A 23,767-nucleotide genomic window follows, 5' to 3' on the forward strand; every position below is an offset into this window, starting at 1 on the left:
CAACATCTGCAGTCTTGTGTTTCTAATTTGGAAAGAAATAGAATGTACTATTGATTGTGAAATTGAATGCAGAAGTCGGGAAGTTGTCCTTCAATTGTCGTTGGCATTGGTCAGACCACATCTGAAGTTCCTCAACATCCATCCTTAAGTAAGTAGTGTGTTGAAATTACTTTAAAAAAAACTCGCTCAAATAATATTTGAATGGGTGGATTCACATGAAGGTTGAAGAGGGTCAACTTGTATCGACTAGAGTTTACAAGTGTGGAAGGAGTTTTAAGTGAAACACAAGATCCTGAGGAGTCTTGATGAAACAGTTGTGGAAAGGCGGTTTTCTCTTTTGGAAAGGCGGTTTTCTCTTTTGGAAGAATCTAAGACAATTTTGTCTTTTCTAAGGAGTGTTTCAAAGACTTGTCCTGGAAGCAGAGTTTTTGAATATTAAAGCAAAAGTAGATAAATTGTTAACCAAGAAGGCAAGGAGTTGTAGGTTTACTATAGGTAGATGGGAATGCAGAGTACATTGGATTAAGCAGGACCTTTTCGATGATGGAACAAGCACAAAGGCAAATGGCCCATTCCTACTCAGTAGGGTGGTACAATTAGCATAGCGGTTAATGCCAGCGATAGAGATTGGAGTTTAAATCTTATGCTGTCTGTAAGAAGGTTTGTACCTTCTCCCGGTGTCTGCTTGGGTTTCCCCCAAGGGCTCTCGTTTCCTCCCACCCTTCAAAACTTACCAGAGTGTAGGTCAATTGGCACAAGCTAATGGACCAAAAGGGCCTGTTACTGTGTTGTATGTCTAAATTTACAAAAATGTATTCTTAATTCATCTGAAAAATGGACTGCATACAAAAAATATTTTAAATTGTTTCATGATTATAATGACGCTTCATTTATTAGAATTTAAAACATTGACAACTATGGGTACAAAAATTAGAAATTGATAACCATTCACCCAAACTGTTAGAACACAGTATAAATTACATATAAATTCTATACATTGATAAATTAGCCAGAATGTTATGAACAGTATTTTAATTAATCTTACACAGCAGTATAAAACAAAGAAATTGCAATGACCATGACTGCAACTTCATGTTTTTTTTATATCCAAATAAAGAATACAGCTTCAAAACTGTGGAAGGAAACATGCTATTTTAGACTAACTACTGGAAGTACAGTATTTGACAATTGATTTAACTGTGAAATGTGGTCATGGGATGTTAGAATGAAAAGTATGATTCTGCACAAAATCGAGAACTGTGCACATTAAGTTTCACTAACACATGGTACAATGGGTTCAAAAATAACCAATTGCTTGGCCACATTCACCACTACTCTGAAGCTAATAGATGTGAGATCTCAGTAATACTAGTTTAATTATAAAAAGGATAAACATTTTTTTTAAACTGCAAAACAATATTTGCAATTATGTAATGTAATGATGGTCAGAATATGTCCATTTCTATAATTGATTCCATTTACATTTCAAAAAATATTGATTACCTTGATCAAATGCCATTTTTATACAGATACACAAAAAAGTGCATTATGAATGGCTTTAATTCCCAGGCATTTAATTAATATAGTATCATACACAGCAGACTTGACTTTTGTAAAATTCTTCATCAATGTTTAGTTCCATAAGTGCCATCTGAACAATCAGAATTTCATTGTTTGGCAAAGATTAGAAGATGTGTGAAAATTATAATTTATTAAAACATTCTATAGGAAATGGCATTCTTCTGTCCAATTACATCCATTAAATTGTGTTTCTGGAAATATTACAGAAATGTATTTGTAGTCATTTGTCTTCATTACCCATTATAGTTTTACCATTTTAAATCTCTTTATTAATTGTAGTTGTAATATGTATTTGGCGAACTGATATTTTAGAATCCATTTTTCCCCAAGTGAAATAGCACAGAACGTGATAGAATTGTACATACATTATACATGTGTTTATTGTTTTAACAAGTGCTAGTGATAAATTGTTTCATCTTGTCTTGATAAACAAGTTTTAAAAATAATTTAGACATTTTAAATGCATGCATATGATCAGGTCATGTATGCACTGAGTAAAACATTACAACACAGTAGAGTTACTAAATAATGTACACAACTGAATATCAGTTTAGTAAAATCTTTCTACATATGGAAATGTTCCATTCCAGATGAGTTAGAGCACAGTGAATCCACTGCTTCTTGAACACAGTCCATGTATTCAAACCCAAATTAAATACAGCAAACAATGAAAGGCTGGAGGAATACACCTGGTCAGACAGCATCAAGGAGTATAAATGGTCAGTCAACATTTCAGGTGGGGACCCTTCATCAGGACAAGACAAAATATTTCATTCTTTATTCAAGAGTCAGCATTTGTACTCTTTGTTTTCAGATTCAAGTAGAGATTACAACATGAGCAATCCAGCGCCCAGATTATACAAAGACAGTTGTTTCTCTGACACATTAGAGTTTATCGAGACAGAGTACTGCATGCAGGCTGTTGTTTTGGAAACTTAACTAAAATATTGGTTTTCATTTTCTTCTGTAATTCAGTATTATCCGGTTTTCATTAATGTCATTTATACAAGTTAAAAACCACTTCTGTTCATCAGGAATTGCAATTGGATAGTAGTTTTTCATCATAATTTAATTGATGAATCCTGCTCATCAGAATTCATAAGAAAACCCAGAGCTTTGCTGGTTTATGAAGTCAATAGTGCAAGCTATGAAACAAGAAGAATTGAATCTCTCTGCTTTCATATAATCATGTCTTTCCCAAGAGAGTTGATCTGAAACAAAGTAAAAATCCAAACAAATTTAGTCAAGACTAATGCAGTACGAATACAGGCTCTTTATCAAGTCAAGTCATCTTTATTTATCATTCAAACCATGATTGCACAGTAAAGACGAGATACCGTTTCTCCAGGAACACGGAGTCTATTTACATAAATATAAGTTAGAATAGAAGTTAAACGCATTGAAAGATTAAATTGTATACAGTAAAAATCCACAGTACACTATCCACGTATGTTCTGGGAATTCAGGAGCCTGATGGCTTGGGGGGAAAAAAAAACTTGCCCAATCTGGATGTTACGACCCGAGTGTTACAGTCCTCCTCACGGATGGCAGAAGGGAGAACAGTTTACATGATGGGTGTGTGGAGTCCTTCACAATGTTTATTGCCTTTCACCTACATCGTATGTTGTAGATGCCCTTCGTGGTAGGAAGAGAGCCCCAAGGATTTCTCCGTCGACTTCACTATCCTCTGCAGGGTCTTGTGGTCAAAGGTGGTACATCTTCCAAACCAGGCTGTGATGCAGTTGCACATGATGCTCTTCATACATCCTCTGTAGAATGTAGTGAGGATAGAGGGTGGAAGATTAACTTTCCTCAGCCTTTGTTGGCTTTCTTGGTTATGGAGCCGGTATTAAGGGACTAGGTGAAATTCTCCACCAAGTGTACTTCAAGGAGCTTGATATTCTTGACAACCTCAACAGTTGAGCCGTCAATGGTCAGCAGAGTGTGGTCCCCCCGGGCCCTCCTGCAATCGATGACAATCTCTGGCTCTGCACCAGTCCGTTAGCGACCACACTTCCTACTGACTCCTCATTCTTACTAAGAAGGCCCACCATGGTCGTGTCTGCAGCGAACCTGATGATGTGGTTCAAGCTGTGTTTACTGTAGTCGTGGGTCAGCAGAGAACAACTCATCTATGCCAATTTCCAGTTTATTCCCATGTGCCTGCATTTGGCCCATATCTTTCTAAACATTTTCTTTCCATTAATCTGTAAATGCCTTTTAAAAGTTGTAATTGTTTTGCCCATACTACTTCCTCTGACAAAACTTGCCTTTCCTCTCTCACCTTAAAACTACCACTATTTTTACATGCCCTTACCCTGAAGAAAGGACTGTGATCATATAAATCTCAAAGGTTATTCCTCAGCCTTCTTCATTCCAGGTCTTTTACAAGTCAAACTCTCCAGTCCTGGCAGTATCCTTGTGAATCTTTTCTGCACCCTTTCTAGATCAAGATTTCTTGTTACTTATTGCATTGAAACTGTTCCCGAGAAAGAGAATATTCAAATACTTCATTTAGAAATTCAATTATTCTGAATCATAATTATACTTTAATAGATAAATCCTCAGATCTAGATTATGGTTTGAAACAGATGGTTTTGTTACGTTGGAATTCAATACACGGAAATCTTGCCATCTGAAATAATTCACCTTCTCTGGGATTTTGCTGCTCTTGCAGATTTTCTGAACTGCTGGATATTACACTTAATGCTCCAATACACTTTTAATTCACTTTTATATTACATAGTGAACAATGCATTTCCAGCAAACCAGGCAAGTTTAAAGAAAATGCAAAAAAATTCATCAGGATTCTCAAAGGAGTCCTGGAAAGGGATACAATCGAGTCAGTTGCTGAACCATTGGAATTTCAGAGTGGAATAGAGAATTATCAGAATTTTACTCTAATTCAGGAGTTATAAAACTTCTCACTTACAAATTAGTCCCTTGTTTTGATACAATTATATCTTACTGACACCTAGACAAATTACAGCATTTTGAATCAATGAATGTGAAATAATTAGAAGAGAAAAAGGATGATACCCAAAATGAATCACTAACACAGAAAAATTAAAACACTCCTTTGGTCAGAGAATGAAGAAGAGGAGCAAGGAACAATTGAACAATGAGTAAAGTTACAGTTGGTAAATACAAGGAAGAAATAAATAAGACACATGGAGATTATTAAGGAGCATAAACATCAGTACAGTATAGCCAGTTCACCCAAATGCCTGTTTTCTGTACTGCAATAAATGAGCAAAATGAAATTTGTCTTCAGTTGAATCTATTATAGTATTTAAACAAAATGTATTAAAATTTTACTGCTGAGTTTCTGATATATAGAAGGAAAAAATAGAATTTAACTTTACCTTAAAGCTTTCCATCTTTCCTTTTCAACCTGATTCTCTGGACTTTCACTTTCATATGATGCTAAATACAAACCTTAGAATGGGAAAGGAATAAAAGTTCTATTATTTTAAAGCTGTGCAGAATAGCTTAATTTACTGCTTACATTATGTAAAACCCAACTTAAAATGAATAGAGTTACACTTACTATAACATTTATAATTATGTTGGGTATTGAAACTAAAAGCAAAAATGGTTATGAGCAAGGTAATTTTGGTTTGTGCCATCTATTGTACTTTACCAACATTTGAAAATTAAATTGACTTCAGATTTCAAATCAACATGAAAGTGGGTAGGTGAATTTTGTTGTGCTTTCCTCTGTTATGGGTTATATTATATAAATGTCTTTAAAAGAGATAGATTTTGGCGTTTAGTGTAGGTCACTTCACATCTTGTATAAAATGCAAGAGCTTTACTGAAGCTAGACATTCAGGCACCAGTGGCTTTGCAAAAGACAATAGAACTGCTTTGGAAGGATCTTTAGAAGTAGGTGCAAATTGAACAATGTACAGACAGAGGCTGATAAGATCTTTCAAGAATTGGGTTTGGAACCCTGCAATAAGTTTTGGTTTTTACAAACAGAGATGAAAGGACAAACAGGATTTCTCTCGGAGGGGGAGGGGAGAGAGAGATGTCAGTTCTACAGTAGCAATCGAGGCTGCAACATGGAAAGCTGGCAGGCTTGTTGAAAACCACATTTTGAAGATGACGTGAGTTCTGAGTTCAGCCTGTTCAAAACCCTTGTCCTTACAAGTGGAAATGGCTGGCTAGAGTGTTTCTCCTGAAATAAGGGAAACAAGAGGAACTTGATGGTGACCTGGAATAAGAGGTTATCATTTGGAAAACCCATATTGGGGCAAGTTTCTTCGGCATGACACTGAAGTGACTGATTGGAGGAAATCAGTTTGTATGTGTCCAACGAGAAACAAATCTCTCTCTCTGAAACCAACAAGAATCTTCCTGAGTAGTAACCATTTAACTTTAAGCACCAGAGCTTGGTGAAAATTCATAAATGTTAAATTCTGTATATAGTACAAGAATTGCCTGATACTGGTGAACTTGGAGAAGTTAAAAGTGAATGATTGGACTGTGAATCAAACATGTGCACTTAGAATTCTAAGGGGGTTAAGTTAAATTAAAGTTTAATCCTGTTTTTATGTTTAAAGAAAATTAAAAGCAACTTTTGTTTAAATAAAATTTGTCTTGGTGAATTTCTATTGCTGCTGGGTTTTGGAGGTCTCTGGGTTCGTAACACCTTTGTCAGTTAATATACAGTCTTGACCATGAAACATCTTGTCAGCCAATTGTAAAAGGACCAAATCAAAATTGAGCTAAAATTGGAACGTACATATAATAAACTTGCCTCTCAGGAAATCATGATTTTTAATGTCTGAATTTCCTTCTAGGACCCAAATAATGGCAGTAAGTAGCATCTTCTTGATGCTCTTGACCTGAACCCAATTATTTTGGGTGGTGATGAAGATACGACGTAGGATTCTTTTGTCAAGAAGTCTACCACAGACAAGGCTATACAAGTGCCAGCTACATCTTTAGTCATTAACAATTTGTTGGAGGAACACAAGTTGAGCAGCATCATTAAGAGAAAATGCAGAGAGGAAATGGCTAGTATAATGTAGATTGGGTTGGACAAGGGCAAGTGGTGAATTGGTGAACCAGGTAGAAGAAGAATTACAGATAGACACAGTTGATAAACAGGTGCCAGAGAAAGGGGAGATGCAAGAGAAGAAAAGGGGGTCAGTGGAGGAAGACAAGGTGAAGTGATGATTAGAAGAAAGAGGCTGCCAGTGTTGGAATCTGATAAGAGAAGGTGATAATAATGGTATAATGAGACACCAGAGGAAAGTGAAATGGGTGGAGAGAGAGGGAAAGAACCTAGTAGGGGAAAATGGGTGAAAGCGAGAGAGGATAACATTTGCAGGTAGGGAAAGAACAGAAGGAGCTTAGAAGAAAGAGGGGAATTGTTGTTTGAAATTGAACAATTCAACATTGCTCTGTAGCTTGCCCAGGAGGAATATGCGGTGCTTTTCCTTCATTAGGCCTCACTTTGGGAGTGAAGAAAGCAAAGGATGGACAGGTTAATGTAGGAATGGGAAGGGGAGTTGAAATGGCATGCAATCAGGAATTTTGGGTGGCCATTGCGGACAGAGCACAGATGCTCTGGGGAACAGTCTGCACTCGGTGTCGCTGATGTAAAGCTGGTCACATCAGGAGAACTGAGTGCAGTATATGAGGTTGGAGGATATGTCCAGGAATCTTTGCCTTGCGGGAAGTGCTGCTTAGATCCCTGGATGGCGGAGAGGGGAGGTGCAAGAGCAAATGTTGCTCATCCTGTCATTGCAGGGGAAAGGATGAGCAGACAAAGGAGTTACTGTGGAAGTTGGAAAGCAATGGGGAGTAGATGTGGCAGTTGGAAATGACTAGGCTGAGAAGACTAGTAAGTCTTTGGTTCTGTTTGGAGGGAAGGGGAAAGCGCAGAACCCAAAGCAATGCAGAAAATGTAAGAGATGTCTCTATTGACCACAGTAGAGGAAAAACCACATTATCCAATAAAGGGCATTTCAAATGTCCTGGAAAGCCTCATCTTAGGGAAACACGAAAGTCTACAGATGCTGGGAATGTAATAAAATCACATGAAATGCTGAAGGAACTCAGCCGGTCTTTTCAGCGTCTATAGGAGAAGACAAAGATATATTGCCGACATTTAGGGCCTAAGCCATGCTTCAAGGAATAAGCAGAATATGCCAGAAGCAGGAAATCTTAGGGGCCTCATCCCATCTTATCTGCCTCTTCTTGGGGACAGATAGAGCAGAGGTGGAGAAAGGAATGGCAGGGTGTGAGGAAGTGTAATTTAGGTAGCTGTGGGAGTTCGTGGGTTGTTGCAAATGTCTCTAGAGCGCTCGACTCCGGAGATGGAGACAGAGATCTAGAAAGGGAGGATGAGACGTTTCAAAAATAGTCCTAAATTTGAGAACAGGGTGAAAGTTAGTAGCATATTCCATCTGTGTCAGCCAATGAATTGAATACTGAATGTTCCAATTTCAGGTAAAAAATCCCTTTTCTCTTTTCCAAACTACTTAAGTTCTTCATCCATGTTTGTCACTTTTGTCTCCTTTCCCACTCACTCCCACCCATTATTATCTCCCATCCTCTTTCATCCAGATTTCACCTCAAAGGTTCATACTGCCAACAACCCTCTCCCACCTTATATTTTTAAGAAGATCCACCATTTCCATGACGTGCTCTAGCACATTAACCTGTTCTACACTAACCTCAAATTTTCCAAGATCCCTCTTACTAATGAGCATTGAAGCAAAATATTCATTTGGCACTTCCCTTACCTTCTCTTCCTCCAGGTGCATATTCTCCCTTTATCCAACTCTTTCTGTTCTTCATGTATGTGTAGAATGAGTTATGATTTTCCTCAAATCCTATTGGCCAAGGCCTTCTCAAGCCCCCTTCTAGCTGTAAGATTTTTAAATTCCTTTCTGGATACCATACAATTTACCAAACCAAAAACCTCCCTGGTTTTTGCTTCCTAAACCTTATGCATGCTTCCTTCTTCCTCTTGACTAGTAGTCCCACTTCTCATCAACCTTAGTTCCTTTACACTACAATTTTCCCTGTGCAGTACGACAAACCTATTTAGAATCCCACACAAGTGATCCCTAAACTTCCTGTGCATTTCCATGTTCCCAATTTATTCTCACAAGAACTTGCCTAATCCTGTTGTCATTGGCTGTTCTCTAGACACTTTCCCATTGTGCTGGGGTCACTGTTGCCAAAATGCTCACCCACCGGGAGGTCTGTCACCTGACCAAGATCATTACCCAGTACTAGATCCAGGATGGCCTCTCAAGTTGGCTTCTTAAATTCTAACTTTCTGCTGTCATTTTCCTCAGATTATTGCAGAGATCTTGAAAAGCCAGCGGAGGTTGGGTTGGTTGGCTTCACCGCTCCAATTTCCTTGCTAAATCCACTATCTATTGTATACTGACAGACAAGTCAGACCTCAGTATCAGTTAAATTGGAACTTAAACTTGCATTAGGAGTGATCCACAAGTCTTTAAATTTTAATAATATATAAAAATGACTTGGTGAATGATTAATGAGAGGACAACTTACCATCCTCCGAAAAGACTGGAGCAGTGTGCAGATAATGGATAATATTTTTATCATCTTCAAAAGGACATGTCACCTGCTTCCACATCATAAATTCTCCTACTTGTTTAGCCAGTTCTAAAAATTTCTATGGAAGAAGATTATACTCATCAGCAAAACATAATCTTACCTTGATTCAAATTTTGAAAAAATGGTAAAAGAGCTTGAAATATTTTTTCAACTTTTGTTTTGTGCATTGAAAAAAATAATTGTATTTGCATGTAATAAAGTACATTAACAATATTTTTGCTCTGAATATAGTTAAAAAAATATTTATCTAACTTTACTAATGTCAATCAGTTTTGATTTATTAACTGCACATTTAAGATAAAATGAAATCCACTAAAATATAAATTAAGATAAAGTTAGCAATTTATTTTCTCAAATACAGACCATCTCAGACTATTTGCAGTGAACCAACTGTCTGATTTTTATCTGTGATGACTCTCTACTGAATGCCGTGAATACATGAGAGCAATCTACATAGCTGAGTGACCTCTGATAATCCACAACTTCCCATCCTCCTAATCAATGGTTTCCAAGAACAGGACTATACGTTCTGTTGCTTCATGAAGTTCCAATCGTATGCGGGGCACATGAAAAGCAGTTTACCTGCTATATGTAATTATTTTTTTTTTAAGTACCAAATTAAGCAGGAAACTTTTTGCTGCACACATCAACCAGGATCTCAAGCATTGGTTCTTCTGATTCATAGCTTGATCACCCCAGTTTGCAGTGGATTATGTAGAAATTTATAACATTTTGAATTCCTCATATCCTTTAGAACTACAGGACAGCTTCAGATAATTTATTACAGGATAGTCTGCTGATAACCAATATAGTTGGTATCAATCCATCATTAATTGAGTTGGTCCAGATATTTTGATAGAGCCTCATGTGTATATTAATGGAAAGATGAGTGAGTGCCCTTTCTTTCAGTTGTGTTTATTCTTACAAAATGCCACTTTATTGTAGCAGTTGATAGATAGTATTCAAAATCTAAAAGCACTCATATAGTGTACACAACTCATGCAGTGTCAAGATTGCTAGATCATTGTGGAGCAAGCTAGCTTGATGATGCACAATGAGTTGAAGGATTGTGGCTTTGGATGTTTCAGTTTTTCAAATTTAAGATACCTTAATCTTAAATATCTTTGAGTGCAGGAGGATGAGGGATGATCTCATAGAGTTATACAAAATCATGAGATGAATGGCTTTTTAAGGTAGAAGGGCTCAGGCCCAAAATGTTGGTTGTATATCTTTACCTCCTATGGATGTTGCGAGATTTGCTGAGTTTCTCCAGCACTTATATTTGTTATGCTTAGCACCTTTACAAAAATCCTGATTTAAATTGCATTTTCTACCTCTTCATCTATTAATATTAGATATTCTGTATTTTGAAGAAGATTATGTTGACATCAGAACTAATTAAAAGTCTAATACCTTATGTCTGTCTACATAAACCATGTATGCAAATTCTGCTAATAGAAATGGTTATTTTACTTTTTCAAAGGTTCATTCTCTATCATCACTATCTCCAAATGAACTGGCTGTTATTGCTGAGTGACTAGATTTTGAACAGCTCAAATATTTAGCTGTGTTCACCATGTTGAGGAATTAGAGGGCAATATTGTGCAAGTGTGCTTTCACATCTCTGGTCTTGGTATTATTATGTCCATCAACTGGGCCCATCTGAGATAATGGAATTAACATTCTGGATTAATTGTCTTGATTTAGTGGTTAAAGGCAGGGTACCCACCAGTGCATGACTGTTTAAAAAAGAAAATCTGCAGATATTGGGCTCTAGTGTTGGAAACACTCATCAGGTCACACATCTTCAGGGAGTAAAAGGCAGTCAACATTTTGGTCCTGAGCCCTTCGGGAATCTGGAAAAACTAGATGCCTGATTAAAGAGGAGGGATGAGGAGGAGGAAGAAGATGTGAAAGGCAAGATGTAATAAGATTCAAGATTCCTTTGTCATGAAATAATGCAGAACATGAAATATGACAAATGGTCTTCTGTCTGCTGTAAGGCAAAGCGTTGCCTTTAGTGTCACCCAGCACCCCTTACATTAAGAGAAGCAAGAGTCCCTTCAGAGTCACTGAGTGTCTGTGAATTTGCCTCCAGCGCTCCTACAGACTCTGCAACCGCACAGTCCCCTGTTTGATTTATTAGCAATCCAACCTCTGACATTGAAGAAGCCTAAGTGCCAGAGGCCCTTTGGGAGCCCCTCTTGCCCTCAGCATCCTCTTGAATCCCAGCTCTGATACCGGGTTCACATGAGCCAGTCACCAGCAGCCCACAGCCCATGCAGGTGTCTTTCCCCCGCCCCCCCCCCCCCCCCCACTCCAAGATGCCTGCAGCCTGTGTGTGTCCTTCAGCCTCTGAACCCTCTGATCCAGTGCCACAGTCACTGTCCTGGAGGTCTTTCAGCTGCTGAGCCCCTTGCTGATCTGCTGTTGTGGTCACTGAGCTCTGCTTCTCCTTCTCAACTATGGGTTGTTCTTCCCGTTTTTGGTGCTCTGCTCCCTGGAGTCTGCAACTCCTCATCACTGTTGCTGTTGTCTTGGACACAGACCGTCACGATTATAGGATTTAACTTACAAACAACATCAGCTCCTTTTACCAGCTGCTTTAAAGCCTGTACAGAGCTTTTGGCACCCTTTGACCCCTTTGAAGCAGTGCTGAGTCTCCAGTTTCCGCTCTCCTTGGTCCTTAACCCGCTGCAGTGCTGCCATTTTTTAAAATATAAGCAGATACAGATGGGAGGTTAGAAGAAAAGGAAGATGAGAAGTAATAGTGGGAAAGGGCAGAGGGCTAAGAAGGGTAGCTCTCTGATAGGAGAGGGGAATGAGATGGGGAATTGAAGGATAGAGAAGGGGGTAGTTTAATGGAAATTGAACAAGTTGACATAGATGCTGTCTGGTTGGAAATTGCCAAGACAGAATATGGAAAAACAAGGGTCTACCCATCCTTCCAGATTCCTAAAGGGCTCAGGCTCGGTTGGTTGACTTTCTCTTGCTGCATGACTTGAGTTTATTCAACACTTTGGTGCAGTGTATTACTGCCAATTCAAAGTTACTTTTGAACTAAAAAATATAATTATTGGATAATTTAACATCTGGCTTAAATAGGACAATGTGGTAAAGTAATTTGAATGGGCAGATTCTTTAATTAAATTACTTTGAATAAAGAGTAATCTGTATCTGCCTCCTGCACAGAATTTATTTTATCTTCCATCCCTACAGATAAATAACAAGATAATTCCCATTCACCTCAATACCTGTTCTCATTGAGTCACACTGTGTGGAACCAATCTCTTCAACCCAACCACACCAACCAAAAATGTCCCACCTGCCTACATTTGGCCTATATCTAGATCTAGCTTATTCACATATCCATCTAAATATTTCTTTAAACGTTGCAAGCGTTCTTGCCTCATTCCATTCACCCATCATCCTTTTGTGTTTAAAAAAAGAAACAAACAAAATTACCCATCAGGTTCATAGTAAATCTCTCCATCCCAACATTAAACCTAAATCCTCTGGCTCTCTATTTCCCCTACTCTGGACAAAAGACTGTGTTCACCTGATCTATTCCTCACATAATTTTGTATAATAGATCATCCCTCATTCTCCATCGTTCTAAGAAATAAAACCCTAGCCTGCTTAACCTCACCCTATAGCTCAGGTCCACAAGTCATGGCAATCTCTTCTCTGCACCCTCTCCAGCTTGACAACATCTTTCTCTTGTCCAATGACAAGATATGGATCAAGTTAATCAATGTTTAGAATATAAAAGGCACGTGTCATATACTCTGATAGTAAAATTTGAGTTAAGACATAATCTGATGGGTCTTGATGGCCACTGCTAAATGAAACTGATCATCATCAGGAAACAAAGCAATTGTATTTTGGAATTGTTTTGTGATTATGAGAAGTTCCTTCATTGGGCATGGCTACAAGTATAAATGAATTTTTTTGGCACAAGTGAATGTGCCCAACATTAAGGTCAATCTCCAGTAGACATTTTACCTTGCTCACAATGCGGTGGAGGATGGGGTGGTTTGCTGGGAGAAGGAATAGGTTATAAAATCACCTGGGATAAATGCATTAGAGTTGGCACTCCTGGCTGAAGGTCCTCCAAACTATACTGTGTTGTGCAGTATAGAGTGGTAGCTAGAAAGTCCTAGGCTTTGAAACTAGGAACATGAGACAACCATCTTGAAATATGACTGTGGTTAAGCATAATGCTATCATTTTACCCACTTTCATACCCTGTGTTTAGTATTTGCAAATACAGTAAAACCCCTGGTATCCGGAATTCAAACAACCAGCAGCTTCAAGCATTTGGCAGAGAAAAATTAGGAAAATAAATAAGCATAATTAAAAATTGAAACTTTAAAATTATAAAAGTAAATGTTCTCTGAAGTAACACAAACCCTTCGGTGAAGATGGGAGCAAATATTCAGCAAGCAGAGTACCTCAATTGTTCTTTGCTCGTAGCAGCTGGCTGAATAAAATTTCAATAAGTAGTGATTGAATAAAATGGCGTTACCCAAGAAGAAGAGCTGGTTGATGCAGCTTGCTGTTAGGGTGACTCTCTTAAAGTGTCTTCTTATCACTGCTTAGTAAGAGTCGCCCTGCTCAGAGGCTTTATCTGTAAACTTGGGGGTGCGGGGTGAATTGTCTATAATGTATTGTTCATATTTCAGGTGGCTCAGTGTGAAGGGGAGGAACCTGCAGATGCAGCGACAGTTAAACGTTTTCAAAGAAGGTGAGTGGAAATAAACTAAAATGCTTTAAGGTTTATATATTCATGCAAGTGAAACTTGTTCAGTGCAAGTATAGTATTTTTGTCTTTTTCTTTTAAACTATTTATTCTTAATGCAGGTGTATTAGTTAGGCATTGTAAGAGTAAGCCTCAAGCAATTGGAAAATATGCTTATCCGGCATCGACCAATTCTAATAGATGCTGGATGCCAGGGGTTTTAGTGTACAAGAAACTTATGAGCAACCTTAAAAATTTTGGTGCAACTATCATTGTAAAAATCAAATGTCAGTTACCATTCCAAAAGAATTACTGATGACTTACCTCAAAATTGACATGTCCATTAGGAAGACGGTTTGCACAACCCTCATTTAAGAAGTAAATGTCTTTGATCAGTAGGCTGAAAAATGGAATAACAATCTGGAAGATAAAACATTTCCAAATGATTTTCTATTGATACTTTTTCACATTAAAAACTGAACTGTGTAATTATTGATTCACAGTCTAAAATTAAAATAAGACTACTGCTGTTTACAATATTTTTGACCATTTTGACTCTAGAATCAAAATCATTTTCTAAATATGTGGATGATAATAAATTGTGGATTGTCAATCCAAGCAGAACTAGAATAAATTTATAGGACCACATCACTTACTCATTTTTCATATTTATTGATGGGAAATAATTTTAAACTCATATTTTGGTGGGAAGAATAAAGAGATCACTAATTATTTGGAAGGTGTATGGGTTGGGACCGAAAAAACAAAACAAAACACCAGTTATTTAGTATTTGGTATTGGTGACATCAGTTACTAAAAGTTTCACAAATTGGTTAGATAGGATACATTTTAAAAATAGGCCAAATGAAGGATAGAATCAAAAAGAATTGCTATATCTGTATTGAATTTTGCTTACGAGTGCGGTTGCTGTATTATTAGAATAATGGAGAGGATGCAGAGGTTTATAATGATGCCAGAACTGCAAGGGTATACACATCAATAAAATGTTTGTACTAATCTCTTTTCTCTTCAGGAAATGTAGCTAAAAGGTGACCCAATTCATGTTTTTTTTTAAAGTCACAAAATGTTTTGATAGCGAGCACATACTGCAAAAATGTTTCCACGAGGGAAGATTACAACTGGAGGCTGTCAATATAAGGTAATTACAAAGACCAATAACAAAATGAAAATGTGCTACTTGCTACACCAGAAAATTGTTGAAATGAAAGTAAAAGTGGATACGTTTAAGGAGAGCTGGACATGTCTGAAGGAGTCAGAAAAAGAGAGTTTATGCTGAAAGATTTCAGCCATATTTCCTCAGAGGTGGTGCAAGAACATAAGCATGGGCTATTCAGGCCACTCATCTATTCCATGGCAAATATCACATGTTGTGCATTTCTATTTCTTTATTGCGATCTTTCTTTGCTCAGTGTTACATGCTTTGATAGTTTTGTAATAAATTGTCAGCATAGCTTTAAATGGTTAAAGTATTCTGAATTTGGTTCTGAAAAAGAGACGAGAATCTAAATCCTAAATTAAATCTGGGTTTATATAATTATGTCCAGCCTAGCTGAACTAATGGGATAAATTTTCCTCTTCTCAAACATACCATGAGACCTAATAAACAGATGGAGGCACATAGAATTTTGCATTGCTGTAGGATAACTTTGCCTTTAGATAGGTGTACATTGGAGGTGTGAGTCAAACAGACAAAGAAAAAGTCAAAAATATATATTTTCCCCATCAATTTCTCGCTAGCCCTACCTTTTCTTGGTTACTGTGTGCAGTCAGTGACCGATGAGCTGCCCCACGAAGTGCTGTCCTGTAGTTGTAGAAGTTACCTGTAGGATCCATTTGATGCTACGTATCAAATTCAGAAAAGCCATGATATTAGAATTCAGACCTCGTGTAAAAATTGATCACATTCCAATCTGTGTATTGTTCAACTGTACTAACCTCAAGAATGAAAAACTTAGCTGTTTTAACTTTGCCCCATGTCTTCTTTAGTCGTGAAACTGGGCTCATATTCATCCCAGCTGTCAAAAGGAACCAAAACTGATCACATCTTGGAACCAAAGCACTCGTATCCTGAGATACTAGTGCATCATAATGATTATTTACTCACATTCAGTTTCTATTTAATATTCATCCAGTAAGGTTAACAATGACATTCCATTTACCTGCAATTTACTGTCTATTTTGACAATTTACCGTTTATAGGTCGAGCCATGAAACCCAAAAAAAACTCTCAAAAAAATGTGGGTCCGACTTGTGTGCTGGATATACTTTTGAGACCTTAAATTCAGCTCAAAATCCAATCCACGCTGATCCGGCGTACAAGTTGACCCTTGAAAAACCAATGAAAACCCTAACTACAACAGATCTTCATTGAAAACAATACAATTAGCACCCTTCAAAAATCCCTATCATTATCTGAAAACAACAACACATTTAGAGCTCTTCAAAATCACTCTCGCTATCATCGTCTGAGGCAAAGACGGCAGCGAGCCATACTCTCACAGTTTAAAGTCATCATATGGACCCCAGTCTGTATCTGATGAGGCAGTCAGCTTCATTGTCAGTATCCCACAATAAATCATCTTTCGTGCCATCAATTGCACAAGATATACTACACTTTTTAAACTATTTTATCACAATCTCCACTTTTAACTTTGTCTCATGCCTTGAGCACGAAGTGAAACAGCATATCCAGTGATGCAGCATGCATTGTCCTGCCTTTTGTAAACGATTTTTCTGCACTCGCCATCCACATATTTTCATTCCTCACACACATGGTCTTTGAATGGCTTGTTCAAGCAGACATCAAACCACCCGGGATAACCGCCATCAAAGTATTATGTAGTACTAATCTACTTTTAGTGTACTCAGTGAAGTGGCTACAAAACATATCCCAGACCAGTAAACTTCGTTCTTTGCGTAAACCACCTGTTCCACACATTGTCTATCTATAGTTTTATACCATTTCATCCATCCATCCTTTTTCATGAAAATGTACAAAAATACCTGCAGGGAATTTCATTTTGCATTTGAAGAATACCATGGGTCTTAACTTTGTCCAGTTGGCCATGCTCGATAACACCATGGTAAATCTGGTCCTTTTGTGGCCTGTATTTCTGGTTTGAACATTTTTAACACCTTTCCATTCTACTGTTCTATTACCCATCATGTGGAAATTCATGGGGGTTTCATCCATTTTTCCAATATTTGCCAATGCAAACTGGTGTTTCTGCGAGTTATGTATAATATACTGGTGAAAACGTGCAAATTTATGATCAAAATCTTTTTGTATTTTCTGTGCAATTTTTATTTTTTGTCATAATACCAGATTTTTCCTGTTCAATAAACAATTACACCAGCCGACTGCAGCCTCAAAATCATCTCAGAGGTCTGGGTGCGACTTGGCCCACTGCAGTGCAAATGCTCTTATTTTATTTTGGGGTGACTATGTAGCGATCTTGCCTCTGTTCACGTACCCATTCTGCAATGTGATTTTACAACTCTAGCCAACAAGTGATTTTTTTTCTCAAAGAACATTGCCTTTTTGGTATTTTTCTTTAAAATTCTTTCTTCCTCCAATCTCCAACCAACTTCTCATCCACATCCAATTTTCTTCCAGCAGCAAAGTTGTTGAGTTTCTTGGCCATTTCTAGCACTTTCAACTTAAAGTTAGTTTCATATTTTCGTCATGTGCTGCTTTGTATCAATGGACTCTCTATGATAGCAATCGCCTCCAGCCAACGGCCAGCAGATCAATTCATGCAATCTATGGGTGTTGATGTATACACCGGTCAACTGCCCATCTAAGCCATTGCAGGCTGTGGGGGTGGGTTGACTTGTATGCCGGTCAACAGGGCCCCTCAGGCAGCCAGAAAATGGGGAAATGGGGGTCGACTTATACACCAAATATAACATAAAACCCTTAAAGTGAAGTTGAGAAAGGTGGGGGGGGAGGGAAGAAGAGAAAATAAAAAACGACTTGTACGACAAACTATACGGTGTTTCTTCATCACAGTCCTATGCTGACATCTCTTAATTGTTCATTTTTTGAAACTCAATATTATACTCAACAGTCTCAAAAAACCAGCCTTTTCTATTGTCAGAACTGCGCAATTTTGTTACAAGGTTAAGTTCTAGTGACATTTCAGATTTCCAACATATGTTGCATTCTGCACCTCAATATTGGCATAGTTTTGTTTCTCTTCTCTACTGCTCTCACTCATCTTTCCCTATTTTTGGCACCTTCTGATCCTATTGCAGACATTTTCCATGCTCCTCCCCAACTCTGCAAAACATGCTTGTTTTCTCACTTTTACAGTTCTGCTGAGAGATCATTGACTCGAAATGTTAACTTGGTTTCTGCCCCATGGATAGTGTCTGATATACTGAAGATTCTCAGTATTTGTTTTATTCTTTTACAACACAATTGTAATACTTACAAATAATTGCCATCAAGGAATTGAAGTTGCCAATATTAAAGCATTCTCGAGCTACATCAATAAAAAATTCTATTACTTGTGCCCTGTGTTTCTTCTTTGCAGGCTGAAATTTAAAAATAATTATTGGTTTTATTTAAGAATATTTATAATTTTTTAAAAAATTCAGCCAAGTATATTCAATACGTTGGTAAAAAATAAATTTCACATACCATGCATATTTCTGTAGCTACCAAATAGCAGAGCCTGTTGAACCAGTTGACATAAGCTTCAAGGTTATCTGTTTTCTTTTGTTCATTGAAGCAAGACTAAGAAAAATGTTTAAAAATATTTCACTATGCATTGTGAATACAACCAGAGAGATAAACAGAATGTCTAGAATAGGGGTGGGCAAGCTAAGGGCCACAGCCTACATCTAGCCTGCCATCCAAATGTATCTGGCCCGGAACCCAATCAAAATTACCATGTGCGTGCTGGATCCAAATTCATCTCCCCACTCCCAGGTCCAGCACTGATGCCGCCAACTCCCCCCCACCAATGCCATCTCTCCCCCCCCCCCCCCATCCCCCCGCCCCGTTCAACTACTTACACACCATCCGCCCCACAAATGGTAAAAAGGTTTCTTGCCCTTGGCTTAGATTTTGCAGTAAGTAGCAAGCATCTGGGATGCAAGTATCTGGTGAACAATTCACCAGGCATATTGTTCCCCATGTTTCTCCAGGCTTCTGAGCAATTTATCTAAGCAATATCCTCACCGGATATCTGTTATGTCTGTGAGGAACACCTCGCTGAAATTGAAATTATCACACTGAGTGTAAATAGGGAATTTCTAAACAGGAGTTCTAAATCATGACCAAATCATACACATTGTGCGAACAAATAAATTGGAAAAGCAGAGTTGGGGGATAAAAGGAAACAGTTTAAAATTTATTTAAAAATATTCAACATTAATTAAATGTTGAAGGAGTGAGGGTCAACATTTCACTCAAGAAATTGTTAGCAGTTATGGTGATAAAAATTCACTTGTACAACTCCAACCTTTTCAAACCTGTTGCTAGGAAACAAGTGAGCAAGTCCACAACTTGTTACCATTATGTTCTTTTCAATACTGATTCAATGGTGTGGTACTGTTATAGGACAACCTACTGAGGAGTAGAGTACATTGGAACAGGTCTTCCTGATTTCTGTATACAACTAAAAAAAACTTCAAAATAATGAGTGATAATAATCTCATCATGATTCTTAATGCAAAATCCACGTCAATGTCAGAGAGAAAGAATTCTCCAGCAACTTGTCCATGCCATTAAGATAAATTATATTTTAGCGCTTAAATACCAGTACCCGGATACTGTCAATTCAGAGCAAACCACAGACCGTCTTGCATATATAATCTGTTATGTGCAAGATAAATGACAGGAAAGTACTGTCAAGTTGAAATTGTGAAACCCAAAGCAATAAGTCAATAGAAAATAGAACAATAAGGAATGTTATGATTCATACAAGACTAATTTCCACCCTTCTGGGAAAAAGCTCACAAGATTTAAATTCATTAAAGCTCTTAGAGGTCAATATAAACATCTTATGAAGTTACTTACAATTATCAAAAAAACACTACAGAATCCATTTATATTAAAATAGTTTCTGATTCCACCAATCAGATGGGAGATTAGTTTAAGATCCAATGATTGGAACATTCAGCTGCCACCTTCAATTTTAATCATCTTTCTGACTTTTTATATACTTGATAAATAATGCAATTTACCAATGTCAAGCAATAAAGCATGGTAGAAGGTCTTTCTGCCCATGAATCATGTGCAGCCCCATTAACCCACCAACCCTGTATGGATTGGAGGGTGGGAGGAAACTGGAGCTCCCAGAGAGAACCCACACAGGTCTTAGAAAGAATGTATAATCTTACATGCAGCACCTGATTCCAACCCTAGTCGCTAGCTGCTAACTGCTACACTAACCATGCCACCCAATGCAATTATTTCTTTCTTTTTCAACTAAAATTCAATAAGGTGTGGTGTATCAATGTTTGAACAACTCCACAAAGAATAGTGCATTCTTGACCTTGTCCGGTGCAAACATCTTGAGAAATTTGTTATAATTAAAGAACACAGATTGCACAAAATAATCAGAGTTTGGCTTTGATTAAACAGACTTCAGAATTTAAATCCAAAATTAAATTTTATATTATAATACCTTCTTCTAATCATTGCTAAATGATATATGGTCACTTCTCAAACAGCCCACGAGATGGTATTTCAGCATAATTGTAAAATTATATTGTGGAGAATTATTGTGATCACATTTTGCATATATACTCTGCCTTAATTGCTCCTGTAGGTAAATGTATATAGAATTATAATAAATAAAACAAATATAAATTAATTCAATAAATAATTTGTATACAACATATCTGTACCTTTGTGTCTTCTAAAGTATCTTTGTGTACAAATGCTTGCACAAACTCTTCAGGCCCAATCAGACTCAATCGTTCCTATAGAAAATTAAATAAATATTAATACATTATATGAGAAAACTTACAGCATTTAAAGTAGTGTATAGTTTATAAAAGTACCCTCTCAAAAATTTCATGCTCCTTTTGTGCTAATATATCAAGTTCAGAATCTTAAAATTGCAATAAAATCAATTTTTCTGGATTTTAATTGTTAGATTAATTCTGGCCAAGTATCAATAATGTAGAAAGCTGTTACTCATTTCATTGAGACGGAGCTAATTTATTTGTCCTATCAAATGGCAAAAAATTTCCTTGTGCCATTGTGTGGTGTAGCACTTGTTTTCATTGCATAATTGAAATTCTTTGGAAAAATCAATTGCCTTTGTGCTCTCATACAAACAGAAACCTTCACAAAACCTAAGTTAAAATAAGCTTCTTTGAGTAGATTAACAAGACAGTCTTGTGCTGGAAGTGAGTTCTGAAAGATTTGCTCTCTTATGCTTTCCATCATGACCCTGTCCACCCCCCAACTTGATTGTAACCCCAAAAGTTTTCCCTTTTACCCCTCTCACCAATCCTGATCAGGACACATGTTCTCGAACTCCAGGGCCCTGATTTGACGACCTTCTTCCCAATCCACCTATTCCCCTCCTTGACTCCCCAGAGACCAGTTAATCCTATTATGTATGCACCTCATACCTCAAAGAAAAAAATATTGCAGCAGAATTCCCTTAAAAAGGATCATTTGTATCATGCCACACACTGCCTATTTACTATGCACCCAAGTGTTTCCAGGCAACTTTTGCATCCTGCATTTTTATTAGAAATAAACAAAAGTGCAGACTGATGGATTCGAGAATGAGTGACCTCTGGAAGAAAAAAATACAAGATTATGTTGACAATTACTATTAGAAAAATCAGGAATCAAAACTAATTTACAAATGCCCTTATTTTCCACAGGTGATAGCACAGTAACAGGTGCTTGACCCACCATGTCTGCGCCAACCATGATGCCCATCTAACTAATTGCATCTGTCTGAATGGCCTGTGCCTGAATTCCCTGCCTGTTCAAGTCTTAAACTTTACTATTGTATACCCACCTCACTGACAAAAGGCAAAGGAGGAAAAACCCAACACCCAACCCCAACCAACCAATTTTCCCCTGCAACCGCTGCAACCGTGTCTGCCTGTCCCGCATCGGACTTGTCAGCCACAAACGAGCCTGCAGCTGACGTGGACTTTTTACCCCCTCCATAAATCTTCGTCCGCGAAGCCAAGCCAAAGAAAGAAAGTATACCACCTCCAATGTGCTTAATGCACTTACTATTATGTAAAACTGAAACTTGCTTTATGTGCCTCCTTTAAAATATTCCCCCTCAACTTAAACATCTACTCTCTAGTATTAGACATTTCCACCCTGGGAAAAGTGCTCTAGCCTCTGATGCTCCAGATAAAACAATTCAAGTCCAGTCTCTCTTGCACCAATACATTTCAATCCAGGTAACATTCTAGTGAAATTTCTCTACATCTCTCCAAACCTCCATATCCTTCCTTAATGTGGTGACCAAAACTGGACACCATACTCTAAATGCAACTTAACTGAATGGTGCCAACTTATACACCCACTGCCCAAAACATCGAAGGCAAGCATGTTGTATGTATTCTTTATCACCCAATCTACCCATGTTGCTCCTCTGCATCCTGCTATTTCCTCTTGCATTTAACTTTCCAGAATGAAGCACCTCACACTTGTAAGGACTAAAATCTATATACCATCGTTCTGACCAAATATCCAACTGGTCGATATCCTGCTGTACCCTTTGATGATCTTTCTCATTTCTTGCCAATTTTCATGTCGTCTGCACACTCATTAATCATTTGACCTATATTTTTTTACACAGATTAATGTATATCAAAAACAATTTATGTTACCAGGGGTAAAACAAAGGATTCTGTTGACACCGTGGTTAAGTGAAAAAATTCACAATTGCTGGAGAAACTCAACAGGTCAAACTGTCTTTATGTAGCAAAGGTAAAGATACATCACCAATGTTTCATGCTTGAGCCCTTCATCAAGGTGTGTCAGCACTGATCTCTCAAGAGTTTGTGGAGGCTTGGTATGGCAAACTTCGACAGATGAGTAATGGAAAGTGCTGATTGGCTGCATCACAGCCTGGTATGGGGGCACTAATACCTTTGAGCAAAGCCCAGCAAAAGGTAGTAGACACAGCCAGTACATCACAGGCAAAATGATCCCCACTATCGAGATCATCTACATGGAACGCTGCTGTCGGAGAGAAGCAGCAATCATCAAGGATCCACACCACCCAGGACATGCTCTATTCTCACTGCTGCCATCAGGAACGAGGTCCAGGTGCCACAAAGCTCGTATCACCATGTGATAGTACAGATCACATTTTACCAATGTATATAGTGTATATAGTTACAGTATCTAGACTGTGCTTACAGCGATTGGCTGAGAGCTAAGCCACGCCTACTGTCTGGGCCTTAAAGGGTCCTGTCCCTAGCCAGGTCGGATCATTCCGGACTGGTCGGCCACCTGTGAAGAGCTCCTGTCTTTTGCTAATAAAAGCCTTGGTTTGGATCAACAAGTCTTTGATTCTTTCGACGAGCTCTACACACCAGGTTCAGGAACAGTTGTTACCTCTCCACATCAGCCTCCTCAACAACAAACTCAATCAGAGATTCATTGAAAGACTCTGACTTTGCACATTGTTTATTATGGAATATTTATTTTCTATATTGCAGTTTGTTTCCATTTCTCTCTTTTGTACACACATCTTTTCTTCAGTCGAGTTTTTTGCACTACTGTTATGTAGAAATTTTGTCTGGCCGCAGGAAAAAGAATCTGTTGTATGTGATATCATGTATGTACTCTGTCAATAAATCTGAACT

The 23,767-nt window shown here is 37.8% G+C and overlaps 1 protein-coding gene across 1 annotated transcript in view; it reads right to left on the reverse strand.

Moving 5' to 3' along the window:
• Nucleotides 1–876: 876 nt before the first annotated feature.
• Nucleotides 877–23,767, reverse strand: part of LOC138743343 (ras-GEF domain-containing family member 1C-like) — a 61,106-nt gene continuing 38,215 nt past the window's right edge. The window contains exons 7-15 of the mRNA XM_069898551.1: nt 20,816–20,890; nt 18,600–18,695; nt 18,391–18,493; nt 15,890–15,969; nt 15,698–15,793; nt 14,258–14,353; nt 9,127–9,250; nt 4,947–5,019; nt 877–2,792 (exon numbers count right to left, since the gene is read on the reverse strand). Of these exons, the coding sequence (XP_069754652.1) occupies nt 2,768–2,792; nt 4,947–5,019; nt 9,127–9,250; nt 14,258–14,353; nt 15,698–15,793; nt 15,890–15,969; nt 18,391–18,493; nt 18,600–18,695; nt 20,816–20,890 (768 nt within the window). The 3' untranslated portion in view covers nt 877–2,767. The remainder of the gene's footprint in view (nt 2,793–4,946; nt 5,020–9,126; nt 9,251–14,257; nt 14,354–15,697; nt 15,794–15,889; nt 15,970–18,390; nt 18,494–18,599; nt 18,696–20,815; nt 20,891–23,767) is intronic.

Source organism: Narcine bancroftii, chromosome 9, assembly GCF_036971445.1.
Source record: "Narcine bancroftii isolate sNarBan1 chromosome 9, sNarBan1.hap1, whole genome shotgun sequence".
Taxonomy (NCBI): domain Eukaryota; kingdom Metazoa; phylum Chordata; class Chondrichthyes; order Torpediniformes; family Narcinidae; genus Narcine; species Narcine bancroftii.